This window comes from Periplaneta americana, chromosome 12 (assembly GCF_040183065.1).
Source record: "Periplaneta americana isolate PAMFEO1 chromosome 12, P.americana_PAMFEO1_priV1, whole genome shotgun sequence".
In the NCBI taxonomy this organism is placed as follows: Eukaryota; Metazoa; Arthropoda; class Insecta; order Blattodea; family Blattidae; genus Periplaneta; species Periplaneta americana.
The window spans coordinates 68,002,521-68,016,528 of NC_091128.1; the positions used below are offsets into that span (position 1 = coordinate 68,002,521).

At 34.6% G+C, this 14,008-nt stretch overlaps 1 protein-coding gene across 4 annotated transcripts in view; it reads left to right on the plus strand.

The window, feature by feature from the left end:
• Nucleotides 1–14,008, plus strand: part of PNUTS (Phosphatase 1 nuclear targeting subunit) — a 199,198-nt gene that overhangs the window by 122,542 nt on the left and 62,648 nt on the right. For all 4 annotated transcript variants that reach the window (XM_069841469.1, XM_069841472.1, XM_069841470.1 and 1 more), the window contains 3 exons: nt 857–943; nt 1,101–1,288; nt 1,948–3,501. In XM_069841469.1, the coding sequence (XP_069697570.1) occupies nt 857–943; nt 1,101–1,288; nt 1,948–3,501 (1,829 nt within the window). The remainder of the gene's footprint in view (nt 1–856; nt 944–1,100; nt 1,289–1,947; nt 3,502–14,008) is intronic.

The window sequence follows — 14,008 nt, forward strand, 5'->3', positions numbered from 1 at the left end:
CTTATTTTATATACTGGTACCCATTTCTCTATCTCTTTAAGTATTATGTTTTTAATACATCTTTGCAACCAGTGGACGACCGTGTCAATTTACCACTAATGCAGTGAACTGCATTGTGCTGTCATCTAGCAAGCAAAAAGTGGAAGTGAAGTAAATACTGTAGTAAAGAATGAAAGGTATCGCTGAATAGAAATGAAGATCCAATGTGTAATTCGTTCATACTTATATTGGAGCATCTGTGAATCAAATGAACGAATCATTTTAGGGAATTGTTCTTACTGAACCGATTCTTCAAAATGAATCGAACTTCCCATCTCTAATGTGCAGGGTTTTGACATGCCTGTACTAGACTGTGGTACTAGCCAAGACCCGTAAGAACAATGTTTTTTTCTTAAGGTGACATTCTCTATAGAGCACACACACTGTTGCCAGACTCTGAAAGAGCAATTATACCAACTGAGGAACTAATGCTATATTTTTCCAAATTGTGCTATATTTCTAATTATTATAGTTCTATTACTAATGCTTTCTAACTAATATGCCTTCCTGAAGATTTTTAAAGTCTATTGTCTCCATTCATCTTTCAGTTTCGCTTAAAAATTAATATTAAAATTTCAAGTTAGTAGTAATCGTATTATGCGTGTTTGTTACATAAGTTTTTGAAACATGCTAATCCTTCCACACTTAACCTTTCTTTTAAATTGTGTATCTAGGTAGTAGAGAATAATACCAACCAATTCCTAATACAGTCTGAAGGCACCCAAATTTTGGAATTAATTTGACATTCATAACAAATTAATGTATTGTGAGTTGCTTTCAGTGCATTGAAATATTAATGTCGATTATTTCTTTTCAGTTTAATGACGAAGTTTTCAAAAAAACTCGTGAGCAAATGTATCTACATACAAATATTGAAGACAACAAAGACCGATCTCCTAGGCATGTAAGTATGCATTTCATATGGTATGCTTGTCATGGTGTTACATTATTAGTAATGTATAACTAGACGCAAGTATTGGCAGAGATGTGTGTATCTACATTTTATTCACTTGTGTACCTTCACATTTTATTTATCCACAAATGTTTTACTTATATTTCAGGTTTATGGCTGCTGGAGGCTGGAACCTCACACACACATGGTTATCAGATGCCATTGTTGCCAAAAACTGGCCCCTCATACAAGAATTGCTAGAATTATTGTTGATGTGTCCAGTTGATGTAGAAAGATTAAAAACAAACAATTGCCCCAAACTTATTAAAGGCCTTTCTAAAGAAAGCAGTAATGAAAGTAAGTATCGCATAAGAAAACACTATCATTAAACTTCTGTGACTATAACAATTAATAATTTTCGTTTGGAAGACGTATGTTACTTAGAATTTTAGTGAGCTGTTACCACCAGATTTCCTGAGTCGTAAAAGTCTTAGTCGAGTGTGGGAAAGAAGGAAAGTGTATTTCAAGAATATGGTGTGTTCTTTACCGTTCTCTATAGAAGTTGAGAAAATTTGTTGAGTAGTTGTAGCTTTTTTTGCATAAATCTTTGTAAGATTAGATAATAAAGTTGTGTTTTCTGCAGATAATGCTTAAAATAATTACGTAACGCATATTTAACAAATCTATACGTCTCTTGAATTGAAAAGAAAAGTTGACTAATTTACAAAAGAAGACAAGTTTCATATCTTTCCTGAAGAAATACTATTGTGATCTTCGCTGTCACTTGCATTATAATCTGGCTAAAGACTATCTGTTCTCCTATCAAGGAAATTTCAGTCATAACAGTTGGAAACAGTATATCAATTTGAGCAAAGGCGAAAACGAGGGAAAACTGGTGCTTACAGAAATATGTTTTTGAAAACCATTTAGTGACCAAATAAAAGGTTAGAAGGTTTATTATAGAAATCCTAATTAAATTCGATTTTTTAATTTAAGAATATTTATGCTGTTTGCAGGTGTTAAGTTACTTGCAAGTAAATTGGTGGAGCAGTGGTTAAAAATAGTGAAGGGTGAGACTGAAGCAGTAAGGGCACATCAAATAGCAAATGCAGAAAATAAAGCTGTGGAAGTAGCTAGGGCAGACAATAGGGTGCCCACTCCAGATAGTGTGAGTGTAACAGTGACTGTGAAAGAGGAGGGAAGCAGGGTAGAACCAGCAAATCAACGATTGCAGGCTAGTAGTAGTGTTAGTGAGGAGACTAAGGTAGATGTACAGAAAGCACCAGCAGTATCACCGCCACCACCACCATCACAATCAGCAGCACCATTGCAACCTGTGAAGCAGGAGCCTGTTCAGCAAATAAAGAGTGAGAACTTGGAACCCAAAGTTGAAGTACAAAAATTAGTGATTAAGAGTGAAGATGGTTCTGATGAATCAAATGAAGATGCAAGCACGTGGGATGCTCCTATTGGACAGTTACCGGTGTATAGGATCACAATTCGAGATGGGAAACAAGTGTTAGCAAAAGTGTTTGCGGGCGAGAAATCAAATAAAAAGTTAAGTGCAGATAATTCAAATGTGACTTCTGTTGCAGAAAGTGTTAAAACACTGTCGAAATGTAGTGTTCTTGTACCCAAGGTGAATGATGCGATCCTTAAAAAAGAAGAGCTAAAAAAAGAAGCTGAAGAACTCCCTACAAAAATTAGCGCAGATTCACAAAGAAGTCCTGTTGCAAAATCGAAGATTAAAAGTGAAAAACCTGAAACAAACAGTGACGGAACAAAAACATCGAAAGAAGTGCAGAAAAAGTCTAAAGATGTTCAACAAAACACAAAAGCACCTGACAAAGACAAGAAGTCTAAAGTTGAATCTAGTAAGGAAAAGAGTAAAGAAAAAGATACTTCAAAAGAGAAGAACAAAGAGAAGTTGAAGGAAAAGGATAATGGTAAGGAAAGAGAAAATAATAAAATTAAGGATAGAAAGACAAGTACTGAAAAAAGTAATGCTCAGTCTGAAAAAGACAAAGCAGCTTTGGCCAAATTGATTCCTCCTGCAATTAGCAAATTGGGAAAGATACCCAAAAAGTCGAAACCTGAAGAAATGAAGTCAAATACTGATGTTAAGAAGCCCTCACCAAATGAGGAGGTTAAGAAACCCTCTTCAGAAGACGTCAAGAAGGTCTCTAATGAGGAAGTTAAGAAGCCTGAAATCAGAAGGCCTCCTATTCCAGATCTACCGACCAGCAGAAAACCTTCAATGTCCATAGAATCAAGGAAGTCGACGGATGCAGCTCGTCCCAAAACTGTGAAGACTTTCAATTCCAAGTTTCGTTCAACAGGGTTGGAAGAGGAAGCTAAGCCACCACCTGCAAGACCTATTAAGAAACCCATTATGCCTATAGAGAAGAAACCTGTTAAACTTCCATCCTTAAAACGTCCTTCCCCTCCAAAGGAATTGTCAACACCCCCAGAGAAGAAGCTGAAGCCCACAATTGCTGATGCAGCCAATGATGATGCAAAGAAGAACGAGAAGACTGGAGGCATAAAATTAATACCTCCGAGACCTAAACGTAAGTATGGGTAAACACGGTGGAGGGAAATAAAGGATGGGGTTGTTATCTTACAAAAATGAAATGAAAATTAAGAATAATTAATACATTTTTATTATTTCGTAATGTGACACTAGTAATGTAATAGCATAATCACATTCCTTATTTTATTTTTTTTTTCATATGATCTCGAACTTTCATTGCTCGAATTTTCGGTATCTCGAAGTTATTCCAATTCCCAAGTGTCATAGATATATTTATATAGTAGAGCTTCGACTATCGTCTTCGACCATAGCAATTTCTACTAACTGGTGTCCGTTATATTGTTAAATTCGATTATCGTCGAAATTCTACTAATTGTCGTTTTTGCCAGATTATATACCAGTACATTCCTCCTGCATAAGTGACATTCGCCCAGTCTCAAGTATCCAGTTTCGCGTCAGTGTGTTTAGTAATATTAGTCACACTGCCAATCAATGTTGCCAACTCAATTCGTGAAAACCTGCTATGAGACAGTGGAGAAGTCGTTGAATTGGTTATATTATCAGTGTAAACATAGAGTATTTTGCCGCTTTGAGGGTTAAGAAACCCGCTAAATCCCTGTACCAACAATACAAATTTGATAAGTTTTACCAACTAAACAAACACAAAAATGCATCCAATCTAGCATGAAAACTGCTACATTGGCAACGCTGTTACCAGTCCAGAACTTTGAGGATTTATGATTATTGAAAAGTTGAAACATGTCAGTAAAAAGGTAAAGGTATCCCCGTAACATGCCATGAAGGCACTTGGGGGGCATGGAGGTAGAGCCCCATGCTTTCCATGACCTTGGCACTAGAATGAGGTGGTGTGGTCGGCACCACGCTTTGACCGCCTTTTACCCCCGGGAAAGACCTGGTACTCAATTTTATAGGAGGCTGAGTGAACCTCGGGGCCGTTCTGAAAGTTTGGCAACAAGAAAAAATCCTGTCACCACCTGGGATCGAACCCCAGACCTTCCAGTCTGTAGCCAGCTGCTCTACCAACTGAGCTACCCGGCCGCCACATAATGTCAGTGTAAGGGAAAAGTGCTACAAGTGTGAAAACAATAAAGAGAGGAGAGAAGTTTTACCTCCTTATCATCATTATATAAACATAATGATTATGAGGCAGCTATAACCTTATAAGAATAGTGGACATAACCCATGCATACAAAATTACGTGTACAAGCATTATAGAACAGTACCAGAAGTTACATATTATGGTGCGCAAAAGTACTGTAATTAAGTCCACTGTATCATGTTGCTAGTATACCTACTGTTTTTAGCATTGAAATACAAAAATATGTTTTGTTTTCGTAATATTCCATGTGCTGTGCTGCTGAGAGCAATTTTTTTAATTTATAACTTGTGAAAGTGCTGAAGTTTCGTTTAGAAATGCCTTCGTTTTAGTATAAGAGCAAGAGAAACCCATGGACAGGAAACTGTGAATTCAATTAAGTAACATAAAATATTTTCCGATTTTATTTAATTACTGCGTATCAACAACAGTAAAGTTCCTTCGTTATTAACAGATCACATCTGGATTACAGTTAGGAGGTTTCTTTAATTTATTGTTCATGATTGTTTCGGCCAGTTAGTACTAACAGTTTGATGTAAGCAGATGGTTAAATTTATAGTTAGTTCGTAAGTTGCCTAAAAAGTTTAAAATCTAGACAAAGTTCTGCAAGAGAAAACAGTTTACACCCTCATCTAGTGTTGTGTTATGTTCCTCACATTTTAATGAAAAAGATTTTGAGGTGTCTTAACTTAAAAAAAAAAAACGAAAGATGAAAAGTTTAAGGGTTCCAGACTAAAATCAGGGGCAATTCCTATTGAAAAAATAAAGAGTAATTGCTGGTCCATCTCCTTCAAAACAGTCACGTATTGACAGATATGAAATGAAGAAAACAAAAGAGCTGGTTCGAGACATATTGGCAATGCATGAAACAAGTAGTATTATTCTGGAAAAAACTATAATAGAAATGACACATGAATACAACACACAACATGGTACTGAGTGTTCAGAAATTATTCTTCATTGCCCATGCTGCAGTCTGTTAGTGAGGTGATGACATAGATAACAGTTTTCATCTTGAAACTTGTGAAGAAGAAGGCGACAGCAAGTGTGGTGATGATGATGTAGAGAGTGACGTTGAAAAAAATTATGACTACTTTATTGTAGCATGGACTGGTTTATTATTATTAATTCAAGTTTGTGCTGTATGTAGAAATAGGGTTAAATCTATTAAACATTATGCAAATAGTACAATGCTTCATATTAAAACAGTTTCTGAGTATGGTGAAGTGTTTTCTTGGCCTTTGCAACCAGTGCAGTGGTGGGAAAATGACCACAAGCATCATATTTATTTGTTTCGTTCATTATGTAGAATACTGAACATGGCAATGATGTCCAGAACATTGTTTGATCAAATTGTGAAAACATTTATTGCCCCAGTATTAAGGCACCATTGGAAAAATGAGAGATGGGAGAAAATAAAATGTAAAGAATTCTGGAAAACATTTTATGGTGGCTGGAGATGGACAGTATGATTCTCTCGGATATTATGCAAAATATGTTGTTTATTTAGCCATGACTTACATACGGGTGCTATAATAGATTTTGAAATACTACAGAAGGGAGTGGTAAAAGCAAAGCAGAACTGGAGAGGCCAGCTTGTGAGGAATTACTGAATAGACCCATGAAAGAAGAAAAATGTGATATACACGTGTTTCTCTCAAACAGATATAGGGGTGTTCGTTATTTTCTTAGGACACAATACCCTCATATAGAACATGCTTTTGATGTGTGGCACTTATCTAAAACTCTAATGAAAAAAAATTAAAAAGGAACCCTGAATTATAGCAATGGAAGAAGAGTATAAACAATCATTTATGGTGGGCAGTCAAATCATTTAATGGAAATACCTCCATATTGATTGAAAATTTCACTTCTTTGTTGCATCGCGTAAAAAAACGAACATGAATGGATGGAAGGTGGCGAGGAGAAAAAATGTCAACATGATCTGCTTACTGAGCAAGAAAAAAGAAGAAAAGCCTGGTTCAAACCACAAAGTGATTCTTATTCAGTTTTGAAAAAAAATTATCCTAAATAAGAATTTTTTGGTGCAAAATATTATATTCATACAGACAATCTTGAAAGCTATTACAACTTTCGCCTGAAATATACTCCTAAAAGAATTCATTTTTCTTGTAGTGGTATGCTACTCTGATCCATAGTTACTATTCTTGACCATAACTCGAATTTAAACAAACAAAAATCAGGGTTCAAAACACAGTACTCAAAGACATCAGGTTCTTGGATCATGAAACAAAGCTACTCATCTGGTGATGGAAGCTGAATATAATGAAAAACATATTTGACTATTTTGAAAAGCGTACATCTGAATTACCAGAAGAAGAAGAAGAAGACAACTCAAACTGATAAGGTTTTATGCCATAAAAAGCCATTTCATATTATACGTGAACGAACTGTCAATCCCCTGCAAAATAATGTGCTTTCATGACAAGGTACTGAGTGAAGGAACATTGTGACATCACTGACTGTTTTGTTTTCCTTGTATAGTGCACGCCCTGTTTCACTTGACCAGAAGAGCATTACATTTCATAATATATCATAATCTACTTCCAACTAAACTTCGATTTTTGTGTTGTGATCTCCTTTAATTGCCCAAAGTCATTACCATTGCCATTGATTCTGTAGCTTATTTAGTGGTTGCTATCCCATCTTTACCCCTTTAAGGTCTGCTCTCACTTAGCAGAACCAAAATCAGCATGATTTTCCTTCCTGATGTATTTAAATCGAAGATAACAGAAACTGACACGTGGAATGGAATTGAATCTAAAAGTATTCATGTGCAGGAATAATCATCCGTTGTCGGAACAACTTTTTTTTTGTTTCGGTTGGGATTGTATGTTCTCGTGAGTCTTCTAGGAAAACCAAGGATAACGGGCCTATGCATTCTGGCAGTTTTATTGTTGCTAGTTAGTGAATTGAAGTTGTATTGTTACATTTTATTGGCGTATAATTGACTTAAATAACATGAATGAAGAAATATTAATCAGTTAATAGGTATGTTATGAATTCTATATTTCCTTCCCTTCATTTTGTTATTTAATGCTTCCCTTTCTGCCTCTTCACATAAATGGGCTAAAACTATTATGCGATCCATTTTAAACTGTAGCTATTTGTATGGTTTGGTTCCATTCGGTTCGATTCTTATAGATGGGGGCTAAAGAAGGCACTTAACTTAGATTCGATTCTGGTAAGTGTGAGCAAATCTCAAAGGTGGAAAGAATTCTGTGATTACGTGATCAGAGTTCTGTAAAGGTGAAATGCAACATTAGCTTTACATCTAGGAAGGACAATAGTTTGCTTGTTAACTTTCATAACTGGCGAGAATTTCGCTCGTGCAATTGGGTGGGGGGGGGGGGGAAGAAAAATGCAGGTAGTTGCCAGAAATACCGTTGTCAAGAATGACCCATTTAGGAGGAACAGAATGGTGAAGAATGGTTCAGTCAGTCAAATTGATGTTCATGCGAAACCCATTTACATAATTTTCATAACATGCTGTTATAAAATCTGATGGAGGGTAAAACAGAAGAGTTTTTGCAGTTCCCATGGCACTTCGAGATATCGAGGTTCGATTTGAACTACATTTTAAGATCTATTACCAGGGGTAGACAAATTCCAGGTGCCAGGTCGTCTTGGCACAAAAAAATTATGTGGTAGGTACCTGAATTTTTTTTATTGAGTTGAAAATTGTTTAAGACTTGAATATCTTTTATATTTCTATGACTAATAGGCCTACATAATGTTAACAAAAGCTATTGTAGGAAGAACTTCGAGTGTTTCTTTAGATTAAATTTATTTTCTTGCGCATTTCAAGGTAATTGTCTTCATATAGCTTCAGTGAACAGCACAGAGCATCTTGGTGTGTTTGCATTGCATAAATATCTAATATTGTTTAATATATTTCAGTAAATGTTTCTTAGTTCAATGAATTTCTCATTGCATAATTATGTGGATAAAATGTGCTAATTCCCGAAAAGAAAATGAGGGAGGGGGGCGCTTGCCCTGATAATTTATATTTTTTTCCTATCCCTGCATATTATTATGACTGAAATAATAATAATAGTATATAATAATAATAATAATAATAATAATAATAATAATAATAATAATAATAAGTTAATTTATCATGTTATTATTTGTATTGTGGACATCATATAGATACCTTAATGAATAAGTTTCATATAGGATGTAGGAAGTAGTAGTGAATTAGTTTGTAATAACATAATTACAAGGTGATATTTTGATAACTTCAAGTGCATTTCGTATTCAAAAGAATCATACGCGCTATAATAAGTATATAGATTGAAAACTATTAGTTTTAAGATGCCATTTTCAATGCATATGTGTTAAACTGTTTCACTTTCAGTTTTCAGACCTGTGGGAGATCTGCAAGTAACGCTGAAGTTCTTGACAAACGAGCAACTCAGCTTCTTCTCTGTTGTTTTATATTATTTTGTGTCCCTTCACTAATATTCTTTTCCATTCAGCAGTATAAAAATGATATTGAATCAATTATATCTAAAAAGACTTGCATTCACTCACAAAGACTCACCGTTAGATATGTTTTCCAGTGATTTTTAGTGAGAGGATGCAAGTTATTTCTGTAATTGATTTAGAAGAGAGGTTTGAATTACTGTTGGAGAGACCAACTGCACTTGACATGCAACTCTGAACAGGTATGGTATATTTCCAGATATTTTGTATGGTTGGGCTTGTTGAACAGCCACCGTTGTTTAATTTGCTTGAGCAATTTGTTTTTTTCATAGGCCATTCTTTAAAGGTTTTGAAATGTAGTAAGGAAGAAACAAAAATTGACAGCTGAGTAATGTTGCAGAATCAATGTTGGTGGCACCATCAGATTTTTTTCTTTCTTTTATCTTTTTTTCCTTTTTCATCATTCTTCAGTCTAATGATAATTCTTGTTTTTAGTTGTAATGTGTATTCTTTTAAGATTAGGTGTGTATGAATAGTGTTACTAGAATATTTCAATTTAAAGTGACTTTTGCTAATAGATAGGCCTATACTACTATACTTTTTTTTTTTTATTCAGCTTCATGTTCATTTGGGGCTTACTAGTTTGGCTATGTTGCAAACATTGCATATACAGAATTCATATTGTGTACTATCCCAATACATATTTTAAATACTATTTTCTGACAAAATCAAATCTTACCACTTTATTCACAAAATCAGATTATGCCATATATTCTGAAGCAGTTCTCATAATTACTTACAATCTGCTAAATGTTAGACTCATGCTTTCTAGAAATTTTTAGTAACATTTATTGCAGAAATTAATTTTATTTGATTGAGCATTAATATAGTCTGTAAATTTATAAGTATCACTTTCATTGCATGTAAGCATTAATGGAAGATACAATGAAACAGACATTTACTATTCATTAGTTTATCATCGACCATCGGCTTCAAACATTTTTTGCAGACTTCAGTTCCTGATGATACTTCTGACATGTTCATAACAAGTTTGTAATATTCATAATTTTGTGTTCAGTTCACTAATTGGAAGATTTTGCAGTAAGAGTTTTGTTTCGCTGCAAAAGAAGTTGTAATACATTGAAAATTCAGAATTTATATAGAATATACTAATCCTCAGTGTGAGGAACGTATGACTCTTAACTGTTTTTGGGCTTGTAGAGTAAGAGAGAGAGAGCCAAGCACATTGGAAGCTGGCTTGAGAGATTTAATTGTCTTTTAGTTTCCATTGTGAATGGTTTGCAAAATGAAAGTATAATATTTACAAGGAAGTAGCAACCTATAGGAATACGAAGAGCAACTGCAACAAGCCTGGCGAAAACCAGCGAAGATAGAATGGCAGCCTGTGATGACTTCAAGTTTACGAGAGGAAGCAAATTAATATCTTTAAGAAAGTTTTGGACTGTATTGTGATATTCTTGAGAATGTTTGTGTCAAGACTTTATTTGTTGTATTATGGAAACATAGACCTCTTAGCGTAAGTTATGGCTTGCACACCATAACTTAGAAATAATCTCGGAGACATATCTAATGGAGAAGTGGATCTGATCTTCAATTGGTGGTGCTAAACTAACACAACGATGAGATCGCCAGTTCGACACATAGTGTAATAATACCAGCTGCTTCTGAGGTAAGAGAGGATTCCTGTACCAGATTTCATGTATCTATGGTGATAATGAATAAATGCTTGGGTTATCCCTGAGTTACATGACATTCTCCTTGAAAAAGCGTAACAGTTAAAATACAGGCAAGCCTCCCATATTTCCAACTTCCTTGCCTGGATTATTTATTTTTTCTTTTCATTTTATTTCATACAGTGGCATATATATTCTGTGATCACATAGCCAAGGACAAGCACAGTGTAAACACAAGTCAAATAAACTGATATTTGATTGCCATTCTGCTTCATTGTATGTGTGTCACATGATGTGAGTCATTGAATATCTCTTTAGTAAGCCAAGGTGTAAGGTGAGGTCTGTATTCAAAATTTGTGAAAAATAAGCCGTCGGTATAACGTAATTATAAAGAACTTTCGTTTTGAAATTTAAATTTGTTACGAAATTTAATAATTTAATGTAGGTTAAGAGATGTAATTATAAAGATCGAAGGTCTGATATTTAGAAAAAGTAAATGTATATGTCGAATAGCACTGTCCATTCACATAAATTTAGTTATAGGATGAGCTGCTAATATCGTAACGTTTTTATTGTTGGCGTTTATCTTCGATTTTTAGCTAACAGAAATTATATTGATACTTGTTAAGTACTTATATGTTCTGATTCAATAAAATTTGAACGGATTGTTGACAGTAAGAACATCAGCAAATTTAAAATGTAGTTTCTAAGGTAATGACAACAAATGCAACTTTTGGTACCAGAACTACATAACTCAAAAGCAGAGATTTTTTCCTCCCCATTCGGAAGTTGATTTACAGTGCTGAACGTAATATTGCTATATGTATAAAATTTATACTCTTGGCTGTTCTAGTAACTGGAATTGTATGATTTAGTGGGATCTGAAAATGTTTAGGCCCATAGCTGCTTCGTTATGTAGCAACTTGGATAATTGTCAATAACTTTGAATCCTTACCAGTTATCACTCACCCTTTCTCCTTTAGTCCAGACCATCTTGTTTATTGAAAACACACACTTTGAATAGGAAAAATGCCTTTGTGTAGCTGGCGTATTATGCATAATTATTTTTCATCTTTTCCATGGCAAATATTTTCAGGCAAGTGCAGAGTAGTACAGTTTGCTGTAATTCAGTGTTTATATGCGCTATACTTAATGCAAAATAAACCTTTACATTGATTGAGATTTGCCTTTCTCATTGTCACTTATAGCATGTTGTAATGCTGTAAAGGATCTATTTTTAGACTTTCGCGAAAAAGAACTTTTCCAGGATCCCTGATACAAAAATGCCATCTGTCTGCCCACCTGCTTCATGCAACCTGTTTCACTCAGTTTTTTTTTAAGAAAAAATACATACAAAATGATTTTTATTAAAATTATTGGTTCTTTAATTTAAAAAATAGGAAATAACAAGCGTAAAATATTTTCGGCAATATAAAATATATATTGCTTTCTATTAATCCAGGTTATTATTTACATTTTCGTTACATAAAATTAGAGCCAGATTAGACCGAATATGTCCAAGAAACATACGAGTGGTTCAGAGCAATGATTTTCAGTACATACTGATACTTAAAATATAAAGCTATTTCGGGCAGAATTTTAAGTGTAAAAACACGTTGCTTTCAGAAATTTATGTAAAAACCATTTTGGACTGCAAGAAGTGATGTTCGTACCAAAACTACACTTGCAGCACCTAATACATAACAGTTACTAGGTTCCCCCCCTCCCTTGAGAGGATGACTCTCTTTAATATATGTTGAAAATATCTGGTTAGTGGTTGTAGAATATGGAGAACTCCAGCTGTCTTTACAAATACGAAAGGGGTGTGGAATAGTATGATTAGACGTGAAGAGAAAGAAATGTCTACTGTATATTATATAATTATAGGTTTAGGTAGAATGTCGCTTTACAGAACTCCATTCTATTTTCCTTTTTAAATGCTATAACAATATTCGCAAAACGGCAAAAATGAACATAGGTTACACGGACGTAAATATTAAGTTTTATTAATAACAATGAAGTAGTAATACTCCATATATTCATAAACATAAACTTTTCATTGTCTGAAGAACAAGAGTAGGATCGGAGTTTTAGGTAGTATTATAGAAAATGTCTGTTACATTCTACGCCATAATATAATTAGTTAAAGTGATTAATTTAAAAAAGTTAAGGACAATGTAGAGTACGAAAAATTACCTCTCCTGTAGCGTATGTGATATAGAAATAATATTTTGAAGTGCGATGCTTGTTCCCCTCACCTCGGAAATATTCTGCAGCCCCTCCTATCTCCGATTAGTGTGTGTGGACTGTTTTCCAAACAGTCTCATTGGAAAGCCCAGGCGCACTTAGGCTTATTACTTATTACTTGGAAAAAATGCCTAAAGGAATGTAATTGTTGAGTAGTGTTAGTGAATGTATTTCAGTCTGTATTTGTTTACTTGGAACTTCACTATCTACATTGGTGGCCGCAGTGACACACGCGCAGCCACGACCTTCGTAAGCCGTTTCTAATAGAAACGAGCTATCACATCTGGTAGCAGTTGGATGGATACACCACTGTCTCCTTGAAGAGTTGCATTGGTACACATCAAGACGTGCCAGTGTTGAGAATGTGTTCGTGTATCTGCTGACTGAAGCTTCAGATCAGGCCATGCGCCATTGAAGGTGATACTCCTAGGCACAGACGTGCACATAACATTTCATTAGTAATGTTCCCATATGAGAAAAGCATTCTTTTACGTCTATTGAATAGAATTTACAGTGTTATAGGCTGAAGTAGTGCTGATATGTATTTACAGTACAGACGCGCAAACTATGATGACGATGAGAGACAAACAAATTTAAACGTTGGCTATTGGATAATAATTTTGTCATTCTATTATTAAATTAATTATTAAGACTATGACATGTCATTACCTAATAATCTAACCAGCATGCGACATACAGAGTGAGCTGTCTTCTAAATCATATGTCCTAAATTTATGTATTACATCGTTAAGACGTAATCCAAAAGCCAGGTTGTACCAGAGGTGAGGTGAGAGTATCTAGACGAAGGAACATTTTACTTTAGAATTTCGTTTTGAAAAAGATCTTTCACTTTTTATAGTTTCTAGTAGCAACGAAACGTGAAATTGCCTTTTACGCCCCAAAACAAACAGGAATGAAAGATAAAGCTTTCCCATTGGAAAGTGGGATTCTGACACACATTTTCATTTAAATTGAACATTACTTATTCAGTCGTCCTAATTGGTCAAGCGGCCAATTAACATGACTTCCTCCTAGAG